The sequence below is a fragment of the Drosophila serrata genome, unplaced genomic scaffold (genome assembly GCF_035046125.1).
Source record: "Drosophila serrata isolate PLE 108 unplaced genomic scaffold, ASM3504612v1 contig_240, whole genome shotgun sequence".
In the NCBI taxonomy this organism is placed as follows: Eukaryota; Metazoa; Arthropoda; class Insecta; order Diptera; family Drosophilidae; genus Drosophila; species Drosophila serrata.
Window position 1 is genome coordinate 736,761 of NW_028257138.1, and position 16,050 is coordinate 752,810.

At 42.0% G+C, this 16,050-nt stretch overlaps 1 protein-coding gene across 1 annotated transcript in view; it reads left to right on the forward strand.

Annotated features, from left to right (window-relative positions):
* L (zinc finger protein Lobe) overlaps window positions 1-16,050 on the forward strand; it is a 28,181-nt gene that overhangs the window by 8,256 nt on the left and 3,875 nt on the right. The window contains exons 4-6 of the mRNA XM_086831140.1: window positions 1,738-1,878; window positions 13,873-14,315; window positions 15,905-16,047. Coding sequence (XP_086687266.1) covers window positions 1,738-1,878; window positions 13,873-14,315; window positions 15,905-16,047 — 727 coding nt within the window. The remainder of the gene's footprint in view (window positions 1-1,737; window positions 1,879-13,872; window positions 14,316-15,904; window positions 16,048-16,050) is intronic.

The following is a 16,050-nucleotide window of genomic DNA, read 5'->3' on the forward strand; positions in this document are numbered from 1 at the left end:
GTTTTTGGCATGTTAAAAACTTGTCCCGTGCTGTCGTTGGGTCCAGGGTCCGTCCACCAGATGGAGCCAGCCAGCACGTGCAACTCACTCAACACACACACACACACACACATATACACTAGCACTAGCAGTATCCCCAAAAACCGACTCGCACACAGTCGCAGAGAGAAATTCGTAAAATTTTGTTTCCGCTGATGAAGTATTCCCCAGCTGCAGGACAAGGATTATTGGACGTGTGGCGGTCCAGCCCAGCTTCACTGTTAGCTTAGATCCTGCCACACACACACACAGATACAGCTAGACTCTGTGTATGCTTTATGTGCTGGCATGCAAAGTGGCATAAAAGCAGATCCACACACACACAGACACACAGCCACAGAACCACATCATCGAAACGTCGCCGAAACGACGAGCCATCAAGGAAATTCTCAAGCGCTTAGAATGTTGCAGGACCTCAACCCACCCACTCTCTCTCTCTCTCTCTCCTCTTTTTTTCTGGATGGCATTTGGCCGCGAAATTTCATTTTGTCATTAGAAACTAGTAAAAGCCAAAAACGCGAAAGTAGCAAAAGCGCAAAGCGGAGTGAAAGCCTGATGGCTGAGTTGATGAGTTGATGAGTTCATGTCGAAGGTTTTCTCATCTTTTGGGGTTTTACGATGGTTGAAAATGCTCTGAAAAGTGAGTGAGATAAAGGGGTTCAATGTAAATCTGAGTTCGAAAAGGATGTAACTTCTTCAGGGGGAGGACTCGAAAAGGATTAAGGATCTACTATTGATGAGAAATATTTTATTGGGTGTTTTCTATAAGCATTTTCTTTATAGTTTGTAACAATACTATTCCTGACTTAAGTCTTATCCTAGATACACTCCAAAAAGTCTTCAACAATCAATAATAATATGTATTTTTCGATTTCTTACAATTTCTGATTTTTAACTCTCTAAGGACCCATACTATTCCTATCTCAAGTTATCTTAGCAATCACAAATATCTTTCCCCCCCAATACACCGCCTTAAATTCATTTCCAATTAATTCCTGGACACTTGCTTTACCCTTTTCATAACACACACACATGTACATATGTATATACCAAAGGAAGATTCTATTCCCACTGTCCTTCAGGTAACCCAACCCCATTAGCATATCCCTGAGGAGCCGCTTCTTGGTTTACTTGCCAAAACTCAAGTCAGACAAGACCGTTCACGTGAGACATTTTGGCGCCCAACCGACCCACCGAGAGGCACGTCAAACGTTGCGTATGAGTAACGCCAAGTTCTGTAGACAAACTTAGACCCCCCCCCGTGGCGCCCCAATTAACCCCCTGCTGCCGAACATTCACAGCACGTGCTGGCAACAGCTGTTCCCTCGCAGTGAGAGATCAAAACAAGGGACTCTCTTTGAAGGCTTTCTCTCTCTATAATCTCTCTTTAACGCTCTTTGGCAGGACATGCGCACTGCAACAATCTGCTCTTTGCTACTCTTAAGCTAGAGATTTTGGTGGTAGGGGAAGCGAGAGAAAGGAAAGGGAGTAGCTCGGGGGGCTTACTTGCTGGGGTATGGAATTATGGCACCCTGGGGCTTAGCATAATCAAAATTCCTTGCACTTGGGGATCCAGAAAGGGCATCCTGCCCCGGCCAAGCCATTCCATCCAAGACGTCGAGGTCAAGTCCCAGCTACATTTGCCACGCTTGCAGCAATCCTGACTAAAATAAGCTTTTCCTCTTTTTCCTTCTACAGGCGGAGACGATGAGGAGGCGGACCCAGATGCGGATCCAGAGACCGAGGACCTAGAGCTGGAAGAGGACCTGCTCAGTCTCAGCGGAGACGACGAGGACTACGATGATGAGGAGCTGCAGAGCCTGGACAGCTTCTATTCAGGTGAGTGAGCGCCCCTGTCACAGATACATATATGTATGTACCTGCCACCTTTCTAGTCCCCATCCTCGAAAATACAGGCAGCATGCGTGCTGGTGCCATAACCATTGGAATTGCCGTTGGGGGTGTTATCCTGGCTGCCGGAGATGGCACTCCAGGGTGCTCTACACCTGTGCCGCGGGTGTCGTTTCCATATGCTGCGGTCCTGTGGCTGCCGGGGCAGCCTAACTACGTTTTAAAAACCCCAAACAGCAATCAACACCAAGCAGAAGTCCGGGCAGCATTCGGAGTCAAGTTGGGACCAGTAGCAATGGCAGGACTAAGACCAGGACCCGAACCGACTCCTCTTTTCTTCTCTCCTCTCCTCTCCTCCCTACTCACCCCGTTCACACATCCTCGTTGCCATTTACGAGCTGTCGAAGCGACTGGCGGCGAGACAGACAGAGAAATGCCAGGCAGCATCATGAGCTACGGCCACGACATGACCTCCTTCTACACCCACAGAACCTGGCCACCATCTTCCTTGGCCACATTCCTCTCTAGTGCCATTTCGAATGCTTTTTCTGTGTTATTTGTTTCGTTTTGTGGCGACGTCTGCCCGCCATGACTGCTATTTTTTCACAACTTCCTTGCCTCTGTGTGTGTGTCCTTTTTGTTTTTGGCTCAAGCAACGTCCTTGCCGGCAGCAAGGCAACTTCCTGCCCTGCCCGTGGGCTGCCCATTTCATTCCGCCCCCTTTCATTCATTCATTCATTCATGCACACAACTCAGACTTCACTTGACTTGACTACTTGCCTCCCTCACGACTCGGTCTCGACTGCGCTGAGTTGTCTGGGTTTTCCTTTTGAATACACTGAGAGAAAACTAGGGAGGGTACTAGGATTGTAGACATAACTTAGGACTTCATTTTAGGCAGAACTTTAGGTAGAATGTTTAAAAATCAAACTAAATCTAAGCTATCTGGAGAGTTTAAGACTTAAAAAAATATTTTTTAGACTCTATACTTGATTTTAAATATAAGAAAATGACTGAAAATATACCTTGATATTCCATTTGGATATTTTTAATATAAATATAATAAGTAAATAACATTATTAGTATTTTTCTAAAGACAACGACTTCTTTAAACTTAACTAAAATTTCATAATGAATTCCAAACTCTTAAACGCCTTTTCTCCCAGTGCCTTTATAGTTAGCACTCAACACTTGCCCAGCGCATCCTTCCTGGCATCCTTGCCATTTCCCTCTTTCCCCCATAACGACCTGAGGCACTTGAGGTTGAGTCCTTCTTCTTCCACCTCAAACCATTTTGGACAGCTCCAAGGAAATCTCTCTGGCCATTTGAGCACAATTTTGAAACGTTTTACGTTGTGTGTGCGATGTGATTTTGCCAGGATCCTTATCCTTATTCCCGAGCAGCCCAAATGTATGCAATGAAATGCAATTAGTTGCAGTGAAACTCTCACTTCTTTGGGTTCGAAGGAAAAAAGCAAAAGGGCAATCTCAAGTTGGCTAAAAGTTTGGTTTCGGTTCCAGTCACTTCATTTATTTGCTTTGTCTTGGCTGAGACTTCCGTTTGATGGGGTAGAGGAAAGGACTTAGGCTGCTGTCCCTTTTGATTTATTAATTGCACGTGTAGCCGTCCACGAAGTGACAGCGAAGAAGACAATTTAGCATGCTCGTATGCAAATAGTTTTAGAGCTTCCTTTTGATGCATGGCAATTAATTACACATTTGTCTTACAAGACAAACACGGAGTTAACTCTACTTCCTTCCTGCTTTGCTTGCCGGCTTCTCGTGTCTCGAGACCATAAATAATTGCTCTGGTCAAAGGTTTTTGGAGCTTGGGCCAGGCCGTTTCGTTCGGGTCGCGTCTTGGGGATTGCTTAAAGTGGCCAATTCTCACAGCACTCACTCGAACCCGTTGCTTTCCCAAGAAGCCATCGCCATCGCCGTCGTCGTCTTCTCATCATCAGCGCAAATTGCTTTACGCACCGCACACGGAGATAGAAATCTGTGCTTTGGGGAAAACTGGTTGACATTGTCGGTTAATGAACCGCCGCCCGCTGAACTCTGTGTGTGGCTCTCTTTCTCTCAGACAAAAACTCAGAAAAAAGGGCCTAAAGATGTCATCCATGGATCCATCACGTAGAGAACTCCACGGATCATGGCGAAGATCCAGCGGCGTAGTAACTGGGTCAGCGGGCTATCCTAAGTACAAATCTAATGCCTTTTAATTACAGCCAGAACCGCAAAATGTCCCCAAACTAAAGTTTTCTTACCCCACGAACATTTACCCTACGGCGACAAGTCATTAGAAAGTTTTCACCGCATTTCGCGGCTCTTCAAAGGGGGGTGGAGACTTTTGGTTAAGAAAAGGGGCGGTCACATTTCTAATACTCTTCAATGGCAGTATTTGGTAAATGGTTTTGTGAGAAACTTTTATGTACGTTTAACAGATTTATCATACATTTAAGTAGATCATTCAAAGAGTTCAATTGTCCTTTTTATAGATTTAATGTCTATACAACTATGTATATTAGATTTGAATACTTTTATAATAAGTAAGAATTAAGGAGAGTATTAAATATAACAGTTTGTTATGTTTTAAAAATATTTTATTGATAATTTATTTATTGTAACAGCACAATAAATGAACATATAAACATATTTAGTATTTCAGTAAAATATAATATTAAATTGCCTTAGAACATAAGCTAAAACTTACCCCTTAAAAATCTTTTATAATCATAATCAATTTAGTTCTCTGCGATGTCCATAGCACCAAATCCTTTCCCATAAACCACAAACCCTTCAACAGAAACCTGAAGGCACCCCACTCACCTTAGGGTATAAGGGATATCACAAACTTTAAACCAACTTGTGCCTGGCTGTCTGGACAAAGTAATCGCAATCTCAGGTGTAAAACTGCTCTGACACCGCAGCTAAACAAGCGGAAACAAGGCGAAAAAAGTTCGTCCTGCAGCTTGGACTGCAGTGTCAGTTGCAGGACATTCCCCACAGCAATGGGATATACTAAAGGTAGCCACCATAGGCGCACTGGCCGCGACTCTTGTCAATTTTTTTCGCCAACTTTTCACTAGCTCCTCATCTCATCCTCGTCCTCATTGTTTTTGATCCCACGGGCCATGGCCAACTGGGCTCTAGATCTGACTCTGCTTCTGACTGCAAAGTTATGACACGCCCAAGTTGCCACCTTTTCCTTGGTTCTGGCGGATGATTTATGTGCCTTTGGTGGTTCACGCCGCCGCCGCTCGCCTTTCGCCAAGTTTTTTGGAGCCATCCCGCGAGGTGTTGGGCTGGCGCTCTGGAAAAGAGGAGCAAACTTTCCGCGAAAGACGTTTTCATTTCGCTTTTACGATGCAAAAATAAAAGCAACGGAATGTTCGTGTATCGCCGGCAACCCACATAGCTCCTTGGGTTCTTTTCACGCTTTCTTCCTTCTTTTTCTTCTTTTTTTGGTGGCTCCCATGTGCATAGTTCCGGGTTGCTCCTCGTCCTTATGCGACTCCAAGGCGCAATTCCGCGTGCCAAACTCCCGGGGGAACCCTTTCAGCGTCCGTTCCCCGTTTGCCATCTGAATATATGCGACGACGACGGCTCGTCTCGGTTTTCGGGGATACATTTTTGGGGTAATTTAAATGAAATACGCGCCGAAATGTTTCCACATGCGAAATGGTTTCCTGCCTTTTGGTTATTTGATCTTAAAGGATTTAATTTAGACATATTGTTATGGGCGAAGCAGGTAACAACATGCTTATAAATCTCTTGGAGTTTTCTCTGTCCAAAGGGGGTTGCTTCAGCTTCTCGGGGGTGTTGGGTTAGGATAATGATGTCCTGGCAATGGGGAATCCAATTAGGAGTGACTATGATCCATCATCTGTCAGTTAAATGATTATCTAAGCTTTATAGAATTGAATATTTTAAGCGAAGTTAAAGTCAAAGAGGGAAACAAGGTCATAAAACCCTTGACCAGGAATCCTTGTACTCCCTCACATCCGACTCCTTTGAGATGATGTCCCATTCATTATTCATAACTTCCACAGTTTCCCCTACTAACTCACTTATTAGTTAAATGCCAAAAGTGACGCTGGAACTTTACCTTTTGCAATAAAATAATTTTATGATTATTATCGCCGGTTGAGGGGCCGAGACAAAAAGCAGTCGTAAACCCAATTCCGTGAGAGCCCCTTTTCGCCCTTCCTCCTGAGGGAAATACTACCACTACTTACAGTTATCGTGGCACTTGAATCGCCATGAAGTTCTAGTTTCCGTCTTCCGAGTGGACTTGAAGTTGAAAGAACGAGAGGAGATATCAGCGACCGGAATCGGAGCAAGTACAAAAGACCTCGGATGTGGCAATCGGACATGTTAATCTGGTTTCTGGACTTACTTCCCTTCAAAGCGATGCATTTCAATTTTCTGGACTCTAACCTTCCGAGTTTATGGCAACTGGCACGCGTAAGCTGAATGGTCAAAGACCGTTTAGGAGTGCCAGGCGGCAGCTGTGTGGGGCATTGTTCTGGCCAGCCCCCCAATCCAGACTTTAGCCACAAAACTGGTAGCACGTGCCACCGCACTTTGCCTCCCCAATAGCCCCACACAACCAAAACTCTCTGCGGTTGAAAGGGTTTCCAGAGGTTCAGAAAACAGGTGCGAAAGTCAATTATGCCCACGGTCAGAGTGGAAATCGATTTGAGAAACCCCGAAGAAACCCTTTTCAAAAGCGGATTTCAGCCACCGCAGGACGCCCTCGACACGTCGCCAGGCCCATCATTAGCCATGACAGGCGATCAAGATCTTTGAGTCCACGAATCCAAGCCAGACTTCTACCTACCTGTTAACTTGACTGTGACTCTGACTTTGACTCTGTCTGATTGATTTGTGTCAGCGCCTCCATCGCAATTGAGACAAATCCATTGAGGAGCCTCATTTTTCATTGAGTAACCAAGCAGCCCCGATCCTCATCTGTCTGTGATGCAACTCAAAGGGATCATCATTATGGTCCATTGAGCGAAGATGACTTGTCAGTGTTGAGGCAGAGGTTGCATCATGGAAATCAGATTATGAGGATAATTGTTTGTTTGGTAAATATGTCTAAAAGTTGTCTCTAATGCGGTGGAGAGCAACGCCATAGGGTTCCAGATTGAAAGATGTGTCCAGAAGAGGCTGAAGTGGCCACCAGGAATGAGGGGAAGAAGGAAAGGTCTTAGGGGTTGTGAAAAGAGGTGAGATGCTAGGGGATTTCTGGGAATTACTTTACAAGATTTTCTTAGGAAACTCAAATGCTAACAACTTTTAATTTAAGATTTTCATAATTAAACTTAAAGAAAATCTCTGAACTAAAAATATTTCCAAAGATCTATATACTTCTATATATGGAATACCTTCCAATAACCTTCATCTATCAATCTCCAGGCCTATTTCTACATCATTAACCTCTTCGTCCTGAAATAATGTCAACGTTTTTATACCAAACTGTATCCTTTAAACCTTTTTCTGCCTGCGCTTGACCACCAAATGATTACGGCTCTAATTAAATGTGTCCTCTCAAGCGTCTGATTAATTGTGCAGTTAGTCCAGGAATGAGATCACCGAAAGATGGAAATCTCTGTGGAGGCCCATGAAAATTGGACTTATGTCTAATTCTCTTTTTTTTGGGTCTGAAGCTGGTGCCCAGACCTCAGCTGTCAGGACATCAAAGTGACAATTTGAGTGACTCTTACCGGGAATGGCTAATTTAAAATGCGCTGAAACAAAAGGACACTTAGGCTGCTGGCAGGACAATGGATGACACGATGACAGGCCCTCTCTCAACCAGCTCCCATATATGTAAAGTATATTTTTATAATTTATCTATTATGCATGAGGGCGCCGCCACCGCCACCGCCGCTGTCGCTGGCTGGAAACCCTTTAGCTGTCAGCACACATATCCAGGACGACACATGAGTGTTGGTCCTTTTCGCATCGCTGCTGACCAAGTGCAAATCTCAGTGAAAAGTTTGGCCTGACTTTTGGCTTTAGCCGCCGCGCATTAAAAATGCACAGGAAAAAGGATCGAGCAGCAAAAGGTCGGGGCGACACACAGAACAACTTACCTGTGCCCATTGGCAAGGACACCCTTTCACCCACCAACCACCCAACGTATCCCTCCCTCCCCCTTTTGGCCAGCACTTGTCGTGGCCTGTCACAAAACTGTCACTCAACTGTAATTAACACCGGAGATGGAGGACTAAAGTGGCTCAGTGTAGCTTTTACCATTTTTCAGCCGAAAGTTGATTTTTCTCTGGGTAAATGTTGGGCCAAAAACAGGAAAAGTAGAAACAGAAAAACATCTAAGGGCAATTAGAAATTCAAATGGAAAATTCAGATTCCTTGTACACAATTAGGGAAATTGTTGTTCTCGCTGTTGTTCTTGTCGAGCGGAAAAACTTTCTTCCTCGTGGCTCTGTCATTAAAAATGTAAGAATTGAAAATTTACTTTAATTGCAATTTGATCTTTGGATTGTCACTGATAAATTCATTTTGTGGGTTTTTTTCCAGGACTCTTTTGACTTTTGAGTAAGTTTTGCTTTTGAGCGGGGTCAAAAGGTTAAAGAGTTTCACTTTCTGGGTTAATGGAATTGATATTTGTAATTGAACTTCTCAAATGATTACTCTAAATGGGATAGGGTTGAGGAAATGGTTACGCGTGCGGTGAACTTTGGCTTAATTGGCAGGTGGAAGTTTCTTAAAGAAGGAGGTTTCAGAAAAGTTAAACTGTGACTGCAAATGTTGCTAATTTTTATTAAATTTTAAACCCTTGAAACAAAAATATCTTTTATTTTATGATGACTTATTAAAATACAAAGAAAGAAACCCTGAAAGATGTTTAAAACAATAGTAATGTTATATAATGTTTGCATATATTGTGATATTCAAGGTTTATCACCAGCTTATAATGGATTTCCTATCACAAAAGTTATTTTATTAACTCAATAAATAAAGAATATGATTTGGGAAAGCATTTTTCTTATGGAGTTTTAGCTGCTGATGATGAATCAAGTTTCTGTCGCATTAGGTTTTGTTTTAAAACTAAAAAAAAAAAAACAAAATATTAACGATATTTGAGGTATTTTGAGATTACAAAAATACTGGCTTAAGGAAACGTAACAGAAACCTGTGTATACACCTAGCCTCCCTACAAAATAAAACCTAATATCACTTCCTAAAGTAGACCAAAATTGTGATAGATATCTGAATAAATCACGAAACATTGCTCAACCTCAAACCAAAGACTTAAACAACGAACCTGGCGGCAACGCGAACAGCAACAAAAGCAAAAACAAGAAGAAATCGTGGCAATTAGCAAATCGGCAGCTAACGGCTTCGACAGCTCCGTCAATAGCTATCTCTTTCTCCATGTATTCCATGTACTAACTTTTCCGTTGTTGTTGTTGTTGGCCACGCATGCGCGGGCAGAGCAGCGCTGCCATTGGTCGGCGAAATCTTCAGCCAATGAGAGCACAGGAAAAACACAGAAATAACAAAAAGAATAATTAAATATAAAATCAGATAAACAAAGGAGATGGAAAAAACAGAAGCTGCCCCACGTTGGATTGAGGCTAAAATAGTGAAAAGTGATTTTTTAATTGCTTTAATAGTTTTACGGCAACGGGCAGTGGAGTTGGATAAAAACAGCACACAGACAGGTAGAAATTGAGGAGTTAAGGCAGGAGTTACACTTTGAGAAATTCGGAGGTAAGGGGGAAAGATAGTTGAGACACATTTAGGGACCATTTTATATTCTAATATATTCCCAAGTGCTAAGGTTTCAGCTTGTCTTATTATTTATATTTATTAATCAGTAAAGAAAACACATATTAAAAAAAATTAAATATATTTTCTAATGAAAATCGTTATAGAAATGTCGAGTCTATAACATTACTCAACAAAAATAGCATTTTAAATACGTATAACAATTTAATATATAACAATATACAACATATATATATATAACATTCTATATTTTGAGTTTAAAAAACAATTCAATTCAAATATATATGGCTTAAACTTTAAGTAAGCCCTGAAAATGTAGCCTATTCTTCACATACGAAATTAATATGTTCAAAATAATTTTGATAATAAAAGTCTTAATATAATCTCTGTAAGAATTTACCCAAAAATTCCCCCAAGTGCATCGACTGCTGTTGACACTAGCCACAAAAAGCGAGCTTTTATATGCTGCATTTTCCTGAGATTTTTGCTGTTGTTGCCTGCTGCCACCGCTGTCAGTGGCATTGCCACTGCCGCCGTTGCATGCATAATTAATTTGGCTTTTAGTGAACTGCACTCGACAGTCCTTTTTCTGGCCACCGGCTGTCCTGTGATATCCTCTGTCAGCAGGATATACTGTTCATTTTGCAAACAATTCGTTTGTTGCCACATTGACGGGTTCGCGCTAATGGCTTAAACGTGTTTTTCCTATGGCGAGTCTTTCTTATTTTTCCATTTCGAATTTTTGGCGTCAATTTAACTTTTTTCTTTTTTTGGCAGCCAAAGAACGGCATTGTTTGTTTGCGGTCATGTTCGTATGTACGTTCATATGAGGATCAAAATGACAAATTGACATTTACACAGAGTGGGAAGGGGAGAAAAAAGGGTTTTTTGTAACATATGCCAATGTTGATGGCCTTGATTTTTATATAAATTTAGACAAATTGCCGTTTGTAAAACTCAGAAGAGGATTATGAATATATAAAATATATGTTTCGCACAGTTTAGGTAGGATTTAAAGGTTATTTATGTATGAAAAGGGTTAATAAAGACATCTACAAATAAAAATCACTTAGTTATGCGCATAAAAGTAGGCAATATAATATTTTTATGAGAAATTTCCTTGGTCAAACTTACTTTGTAAACTTGTTTAGAGTGTTAAATCTTTAAAAATTGTGGTTAAACATGATTATCTATACAAAAGATAGCTTGCGTCATTTTAATTTATGGAGTTACTTACCCAACGCCCTTTACAAAATCCATATAAACCTCAATTATATTCAATTTCAGGTCATATTGAGCATGCCAGTTTTTAAATCTGTAACTTTGGGCAACTTTTTCAATCCGAATCAGTATCTAATTAACCCAAAAAAAAGTAAATTGCCCCAGCCAAGCCCCAAAAAATAAATTCCCTCTTTAAAAAACGACCGAAAAGAAAAGAAATATCACATCATCACCTGACTTTTTGACTAAATTACATTTTTTAAGCGCACATAAATAAAATATATGTGAAACGCATCAGCTTTGGCTCTCCCCATCCCGCTCCCACTGCTGCTCCCACTCCCTGTTGTCGTCTCCCTCTACCCTTTAACCCATTAGGGTCTCGTTGGATCCCATGCTCCGCCTTTTGACTGCCCTCGTGTATATGTATGTATGTATTTATAGCGCTTATGTGTGGTGCTGTGGCAACGTCACCAACACCAGCTTGGCCACGACAGACGCCCTCTCTCTCTCTCTCTCTCTCTCTTTCCGGTCGAAGATGTTTCGCTCTCACTCTAGCCCGAGCACGCAACTTCTTCGGCTCTCGGCTTCGGGGCTCTCAGTGTGTGGTGCTTATATACAGGGCGCTCTCTCGCTCACTCTACCGTATGAGCGCTGTGTGCGAGTGTTAGTGGGGGTGGGGTGGGGGCGCCATTTAAATTGGCGTTGCTGTTGCTTTCCCATTTGTTGGATGAGAATCCCAAAAGGCACACGCACACACACACACAGACACACTCTCGCATAGACACACACACACACACACGCAGGGCAGAACCAGTTCGCCTAGTTGTCGTCGCCCGCTGCTCTGCTCTTCTCCTTGGGCTCTTTGGCACTCGGTCGTCGTCTTTCGCTTTGCGGCTCTGATTTTATTCACATTTTGGTGCTCGCGGCAATTGGACGTCCTTCGGTTATCGCGACGAAAACAAAAAATAGAAAAACAACACTCAAAAAAGGAGAATAAACCCATAAATAATGATCCTTTGGTGCCGCAAAGGGATCTCAGACTAAAAGTGGTTAATATTCTCCCCCAAGGAAGTGCAGTTCAAGTGCCTCTTAAGTGATTTTTAGTGAAATTTAAAATTTGTATTAATTAATTTAATTAGTTGAAAAAGACCATGCCGTGATATGATGGCCCTAAAGATGTTATATCGCGGTCCCAGTTCGCGTTTGGAGAATTTGATTGAAAAGATCCAGGCCACCAAGGAGATAACTAATAGCGGTAAATAAGGGGAGATTTTTAGAACTTGAATTAGTTGTAATTAAAGTGTTGATGGGTTTGTTTAATATATTATAAAGTTTCTAAAAGCCTGAAAACATCAATCCATAATTTGTTGGTTAAAAATGATTAATAACTCTGTTTAAAAGCCATTTTAATTTGTTCTTTTTATGAAAAAATACTTTACATTGTAAAACAATGTGAAAAATAAATTTAATTTGCTATTAAAATACTTTAACTATTTGTCTTAGTTTTAAAGCTTAAACTTCATATGCCGACGGTATTTCTTTTCCTCGGAATATTGTTAATTTTTGTAAGCATTGTTATAAATATAATGAATTTAGGGTTCAGAATCTGAAAAATAACCACAACCAGAATGTAAGGGGTTTTGAAATGGGTTTTTATATATAAGAGTTATAAAAGTATTTTAAAATAGAGTCAAACTATCAAACATCGATTGTGTTTAATCCGAGCTTGAGTTTTAGAGAACTATTTAAGGATAATTATGTAAGTTCAAGATGTATGATGTACCCTTTTTGTAAGGTATGGTATATGTCCAAAGGAGGAAGTAGAATAAGATAAATTATACAAATATTTGGCATAGATTTTCTTATATCGATATATATATTCTCTGAAACTAAGATTCCTCTACTCTAAATCAAAATGCACATCAATCATTAGATTTGTCTTAACAACAATTTCTCCTTAATAAGTTAGCATCCCAGAATCTTCCACAAATCTTTAATATAAACCCAACCAAGATCTCCCTTTTCTCGATCAATCTCTTAGACACTTGACTTTCTTGTCCCCATAACTACTTACAACCAACATTTCAATCAAATCTGAATGGGTTCAAATCTCTTACAACTTTCTTTAACCCCTAAGTTCAAGACGGCTTAATAAGTGCATCCAGTGGACGCATCTTGCGGATGTTTTCCAATTAGAGAGAAAGGGAAGTTAGATCAGAACTGACCAGAGTTGGGGTTAAATAAACCGCGACAGACAGCGAGAGATACCCTGACCCAATGCATTATTATGTGTTATATATCAAAAGAGATACAGAGGCAAAGATCACGCGCAATTGGGTTTAATTAAAAGTTGTCGAAAACGGAAAGTGAACATCGGCACTTGGCGCGTGGTTATATGTAGAGGGAATCAAGTGACCCTCATGGATCTCGGGATGATGGGATGATGGGATGCTGGGACTGTAATTAAAACCGCAGCTAAGAACAAAGCGCAATTAGTTTGCATGAGACTCGCTCGAAAGTTTGTCCCCAGATCACCAGCTCACACTTGGATGGACTGGATTGGGGTGTCGTCTGCTAATTGAATTAATTCCGTGTCCAGCATTTGATAGCCGACGTTGATTTCCTGTCCCGGTCCCCGGTTTGCGGTCCCCAAAGTGCCGCTAATCAGGATGCAGCCTCCCACTCGATGAGGCCTCAATTACACTTCGAGAATTGTAAAAGCCGCCTTAGAAATAATAACAGAATAATTAAGACATAATTATTTGAGCTCCCTATGGTTAATAAACTTGATAGTTTTATTTTTTAAGTCTTGGAAGTCAAAAGATCTCAAAGAAGCTTAATTAAAACTATCTATTAACTTGTGTTTTGGGTTAAAGTATAAAATGCAATACCTCTTCACTTTCTCCCCTCTAATTCTATTTCTTTTAAAATAATTTCAAGCATTCCCCTCACCATTTCCCTGAGTGTAATTAAAACCTCTCTTGATTTGTTTTCCAGACATGTACAGTACCCATACATCATCCAGTTACTCGCCTAGCATTTCGGATGGCACCATGACGCCCAATTCCCACCATTTGCCCGGAGCTCCCACCTCTGCCACCGCCTCGGGCCAAGAGGATCATCATCATTCGTCCGAGGGCAAACTCAATGGTGGCCACGATGGCGAGGAGTTGGCCAAACCAAAGCGATTGCCACACTTCCATCATCATCACCATCATCATTACCACCATCAGCAGGCGCTGAAAATCGCCAACAAGCTGCGCAAAATCAATAAAGAAGCCAAAATGGGAGCTGGCGGTGGTGCTGGTGCCGGAGGAGCAGGCTCCAAGTTTGATAAGTTGACAGGCGAGGGGATTAAGGCACGCGGCGACGGCTCCTATCAGTGTCAGTTCTGCGATAAGTCATTTCCGCGTCTCGGCTACTTGAAGCATCACGTGCAGGTGAGTGTGGGAGTCTTCATTGGGGGTTCAGAGGTCACGGCAACTCCCTTTATCCAAAGGGTTGTTGGGTGGCTGGCACAAAGTTCTTAATTACCCTGCCTGACATACTTGTAAGGCGCTTTGTCTATTTTTGGGTGAGACTTGTTGGGGACTTTCCCTGATTGAGGTGACAGTCTAGGGGTTACAGCTTTACACCTTTAGGCTTTCAGGGTGTCAGGACTGAGACTTGATTGACAATCTGCGGTTAGTCATATCGATTGTCTTTTATTTGAAAGGTGGTTAAAGGGGGCTTTTCAATTTGTTAATTGAAATGGAAGTGGTAAAAGTTACAAGGTTGAAGGGGTTGTTTCTTGAGGGAATTATTTCAAGAGAAGTATTTAAGGAAAAGTTGGAAGGTTACTGAATAAAATTAGGAATAGCTACTATGAGTTATAGCACCCAAGAAGGTACTCTGAAAGAGAACTTTAGGAACTCACTGTCTTCTAAACTATTTAAAGATGCATATTTCATTAATAGAACTTCTATAAGGGTATAATTTATGACTGCAAAATCTATGCACAGCTTAGGATCAAGTGTATTTGGTATAGACCTTTCTTTATAATAGCATATCATACGATATCTAAAACTCCTTCGGCAAATCTGAAAGCCACATCAAAGAGAGAACCCCCAAGATCGAAAGTCTTTGTGGGAGCCGCCTCACACCCACAATGCTCCCTTTCCTCTTGTGTATTCTAATTCAGCTTAAATGCTTTTTGGCCGCAAAACACCGCCCATGACATCAGCAAACTTGTTAACCCAATTGCAACTGCTGTTTAGGACTACCGACCAACCGAAGTCCGAATCCGATTCCGAGTCCGATCTTTATCCGGGGTCTAACATGTAGCAGTCCGGCTTTGATCCTAGCGCCTGGATGAGCTGCTACGGATCGGAATTTGGTTTTTGGATTCGTGGGGTTGATGATGTGCGACAGTTTAAAAAACCATAACCAACACGAGAGGACTGAAGATGCGGCGACTAACTCATCATATATTGTGCAATTTTAAGGCAGTCCAAAGCTGGGGGACTGCATACAAATGGGCTAATTTTTTTGTTTTTGCCGCTCTGGAAAGTTCAAAGCTGAAGTGCCGACGCCCAGAAAGAACCCAAAAAGCAAACCGGTTGCGGGTGTACAAGCACAGCACCTGCCTTCCGCCGCCTCCATTCTCCGCCTCCTCCTCGTGCGGTTTTCCAAGCGTGCGGCGTCGCGCATTTAGATGAATTTTTGTCCACAAGCCACGAGTGGCAAGTGAAACAACACCTACTCGTCTGAGTCTGAGTCGGAGTCGGAGTCGAGTCAGTCGGTATGCAGATTCAGATTCAGATTGACGCATCTATAAATTCAAGCCAGGACGTCGTCATCGTTGTCATCGTTGTCGCAACTTTTAACTGGGGTAGACAGTTTGTTCGGCGGTTGTCTGGGGCTCTTCTAAGAATTTCAAATAGGCTTTTGGCTACCCTCGGGGTCTCTGGCAGCTAATTGCTCAGATTATCTATCTTTATCTTTATGCTAATGGCATTTTCCGAATCTGTGTTTGTGTTTCTCATTGCAGAGCCACGCCGAACACCTGCCCTTCAAGTGTGAATACTGCTCGAAGCTGTTCAAGCACAAGCGTTCCCGTGATCGCCATAAGAAGCTGCATACGAACGAGCGTAACTACAAGTGTCCCCATTGTGAGGCAGCCTTCTCCAGGAGGTA